The 4,464-nt window shown below is 32.4% G+C and overlaps 1 protein-coding gene across 1 annotated transcript in view; it reads left to right on the top strand.

Moving 5' to 3' along the window:
- LOC100159463 (UDP-glucuronosyltransferase 2B28) overlaps positions 1-4,464 on the top strand; it is an 11,110-nt gene that overhangs the window by 3,871 nt on the left and 2,775 nt on the right. The window contains exons 2-4 of the mRNA XM_029489988.1: positions 3,027-3,896; positions 3,988-4,213; positions 4,285-4,458. Of these exons, the coding sequence (XP_029345848.1) occupies positions 3,087-3,896; positions 3,988-4,213; positions 4,285-4,458 (1,210 nt within the window). The 5' untranslated portion in view covers positions 3,027-3,086. The remainder of the gene's footprint in view (positions 1-3,026; positions 3,897-3,987; positions 4,214-4,284; positions 4,459-4,464) is intronic.

Raw genomic sequence — 4,464 nt, 5'->3', positions numbered from 1 at the left:
AGTACCTATTATAGGTCAATTTTTTTTAATACCATAGATAAGTATATATATATGTCTAATACATAGACTGATATACCGTCTCCGCTCAGAATCGTTTTTCTTATACAGTGATACCTATTATATCATTGAATTCAAATTTAATACTGTCCATTATACAGTGACCCACTTCTAACCTACTGTACAGCAGAGCGACATCCACTTACCCACCTTTTTTAGTTTTTTATTACCAAAATTGCAATATGATTTATGATTTTTCAAACATAATATAAATATGTTGCTACATAGTACATACATTTAAGCATATTTTGAGAATTTCGACTGCATATTTCGACAATTTTTAGTGCAACAAGTCCTATATACGAAAACTGTAAAAACTTGGTTTTAATCTATACTTAAAACACCCCCATTTGATAATCCTGGCTACGCCACTGATTGGACGCCAAATGGCGTCAAACGTGTTGCTGATTGAACCTCATTATAAACATTTGCGTCAGTAGGTACGCAGTCAATATTTTTATATCCCCCCCCCCTCAACTATGAAAAAATCCTAGATACCCTAATGCTGCATACTACACGTACTAAATAGGTACCTAGAAAGTGTTAATGGTTATGAATAGATACTTATAAATACCTTACATAAAGATATAGTACATTAGTACATATACCCAGAGTTGGGAATGATACTCCAAAAAAAAGTATCATGATACATGTATTTAGTGTATCTAGATAGGTACAAGCTAAATATAGCCAAGATCAAAGATACATGATATTTTTATTTTCCAAATAATTGTATTAACTATTACGTTTTATAGTTATTTTACTGACAGTTGACACAGACACAGACACAGACACAGTCACACAGAACGAAAAAAAATTGTAGAACAATGCGAATAGTACACTGTAATTGCTTATCTGTACTTTTGATTTAATTTTTTATATTATGTGGAAAGACCTAGGTAGTGGATTCATATTTTATGAGAACGAAAATTTCAGTTTAGTGCTTATCTATGTGACTATGTATGACTGTAGATAGATATTATAGATAGGTAATTATTATAGATAGCTGGTAATTTAATTTAATGTTTTTGAAATATATATATAAAATATATCTTACAAGTTATAACATTGTTTGCTAAATTTTTTCATTATTGTTCATTTCGCCTCAATTGCGCCTAAAGCGCCTGGACAATTTTTTATAAAAATACAATCCGTGACAAAATTATATACCTACCTATATTTCAATAATAGACACATAAACAAAATTTCCACAATTGTTACATTTATTTGAGTTTTGAGCGTCCAGCAAATCGAATTCAATTTTCTTAGTACCAGTAGGTACTTGGTATTCAGTAGGTACCAATGTTTATAATAATAGTATCTTTTATCTTTTGGGAAAAAAATATACATGATACTAGTATAAAATGTATCATGATTCATGATTAGAGTTAGGATGTTGATGACCTAAAAAAAACACAAAAATGCCCTAAAAAAATGCAAAATAAAATTAGAATATTCTGCATCAAGGGAGCATGAAACAAATTTTTAGCTAGGATAGCATTGTACAGAATAAAAGGGAAAAAATGCAAAAGTCATCAACATCCTAACTCTATTCATGATACATAATAATTGATAGGTACTTGAAAATGTTAAGATAAAATTGTATTTTTGATACTGCCCAACCCTGCGTATATTTTATACCCTTGTAATTTGTAAAGATAAAATGTATAAATACTAGTCATGGCAATGTTCAATTTGGTGAAAATCAAGTTAAAACTAGTAGGTAGGTACACTAATTAGTACTTGCGACTGCCTCAGTGGCTCGGTTCTTTAAAATATAAAATAGCTTTAAATAATAATTAATATTTTAAACTACCTATTACTTAATTAGCATTTTGTTTTAAAATGATATTTGCGGACTATTTATTTCCTTCTCTGGGACCATAGGCGCAAATAGCGTTTGAGATTTGGGAGGGCTAATAGGGCCTTACTTTGATAATATTGAATAAGCTTAAAACAAAATGTAGGAAATGTTTGAGGGGCTTAGCCCCTAAAGCCCCCCTCTATTTGCGCCTATGCTGGGGCACTAGTCAATAATACTATAAATAAAATGTATTCAAACTTGAAATATGTAACGGTAATTTTAAAAATGTTCAACTGTTCGCACCAACACATTACACATTTCAATAGTTAATTTTCTACAAATCTTAATACTTGGTATAACTACTACAATTTACTATTCAGCTACCTATAGGAACCTATCTGATATGAAACAAATGCAAATAAATTAGTTTAGTACCTAGCCAGTAGGTACTTAGAAGTTAGAAGTGGCAAATAAGTCGTTGTATAGATAGACAGTTCCTTTTGAACTAGTCTTCAATAATATATTAGTATTGGGAATATTGAGATTTATATTTGAAGGTGATCGTTTTTCGTAATACGTATTCTTGCAGTTTGAATTCATTATTTTTCATGATATAATAATACGTGTTAAAACTTCAAGGTTATAAGTTCGGCTCTTAGGTAGGTATAACTTATGATTATCACTTCATCATATTATACTAACTGCAGCCTGCAGGGTATATAGCTATTATTTTCATATTAATATATACATTTACATAACATAAGGTAGGTAGGTAGTAGGTACACCGCATAGACAGGAAGCACTACGCTAAAATACTGTACCTAGCAGTTTCAGTTAGCAGTATTTTGATGTCATTCAATAAGAACACACCTACGTGATATTATGTGAATCAAAAATCGTTTGAGCACAAACTTATCTTATATACATTAATACATTATAATATATTATTATTTATTATAGTTACACTTAATACTTATATGAAAACTTCATAATGTAATAACACATAATCTATATTTATTTTATCTGTTGACAGTTGGGTTTTTCTTTACTATGCATATTAATCTAATCTAAACATGATACATATTAGTTATTATCGTATTACAGAAATAAAATCTATAAATCCAGATAAAGTCGTTTACCTAATATTTTATAAATCATAATTAAGGACTAATAAAAGCTGTGCGCCCGATATTCGTGGGTGAATAAAGAAGTGGAAAAGGGCAAAATGAAGTCTATTTCGTTTGCCATCGTTGTTTTTTGTGCCTTAACAATCGCACAGCAGACTAGGTCTTCGGAAATCCTGGTCATATTCCCGACGACCGCCCAGAGTCATTACCGTGTCGTCCGACCACTAATCCACAGCTTATTGGACCGCGGACACAAAGTATTAGCGATCACGAATTTCCCGGATGCTGTGGAAAGAGCCAATTTATCACACATCGACATTTCGGGATTAAAACCACACTCGAAATTCAAGACCAGCAATAATGGAATAATTAAATCACTAAAGCGTGTAATCGGAAACGCCAACACATACGCGACTATTCTCAATCATCCGACAGTTGCAAAACTCCTACAGTCCCGTCAAAAATTCGACTTGGTGATTGCCGAATTTTTTACTCCTACACCGATATTTGCACCGATCGCCACAGTTGTGGATGCACCAATTGTTGGATTTTGTCCAATGATCACATTTCCGTGGATAAACGAGGTGATGGGAATGGAGACGACCATGTCTTATATGCCTAGTCTTCTCAGTAACTCCACAGACCGTATGTCATTTTTCCAGCGAATCTATAATACTGTGAAATCGTTATTCATCGAAATCGCGTTTAATTGGATGAACACCCCCATGGTTCGGCAAATTAATAAAAACCATTACGGGATACAAACGGAATCAGTAATAAAAACGATGGCTAACTTAAGCATGATTATGACAAACAATTATCATAGCATGTTTTTACCCTTTCCCAAACTGCCCGGAATCGTTGAGGTTGGTGGTATTCATGTAGTCGACGAAAAACCTGTTCCGCAAGTATTTACAAAACATTCAAAAATATATTATCGATAACTTAAAAATGTAATTACCTACATATTTCAATGTTTGTCTGTTGATGCATACACAGGACTTGAACGATTTCATAAATGGTGCCGAACATGGTGTGGTCTTATTCAGTTTGGGCTCTGTCGTGTCGGAAGCATCGTTGGCCGCTGATAAACTGAATAACATACTCGATGCATTTTCGAAACTTAAACAAAGAGTCATAATGAAGTTTGATGTTGAAAAATACAAAATACAGTTACCAGTGAATGTAAAAGTAGTCAAATGGTTTCCACAGCGAGATCTTTTAGGTTGACAGACAAAGACTATAAACCTATACATATTAATTAAATAAGCAAAATAATTAAAAAATGTTTTGTAGCGCTCCCAAAGGTATTACTATTTATATCACATGCTGGTATGATGAGCACAATCGAAACAATACACTGTGGAAAACCAATGGTAGCTATACCGATATTCGGCGATCAAATGTTTAATACAAATTTGTTGGTTGAAAAACAAGTGGCTGTCGCTATAGAATACAAACATTTAGAGAGTGACC

The sequence above is a fragment of the Acyrthosiphon pisum genome, chromosome A2, assembly GCF_005508785.2.
Source record: "Acyrthosiphon pisum isolate AL4f chromosome A2, pea_aphid_22Mar2018_4r6ur, whole genome shotgun sequence".
NCBI classification, from domain to species: Eukaryota; Metazoa; Arthropoda; class Insecta; order Hemiptera; family Aphididae; genus Acyrthosiphon; species Acyrthosiphon pisum.
This window is presented reverse-complemented; position numbering and strand designations above follow the sequence as displayed.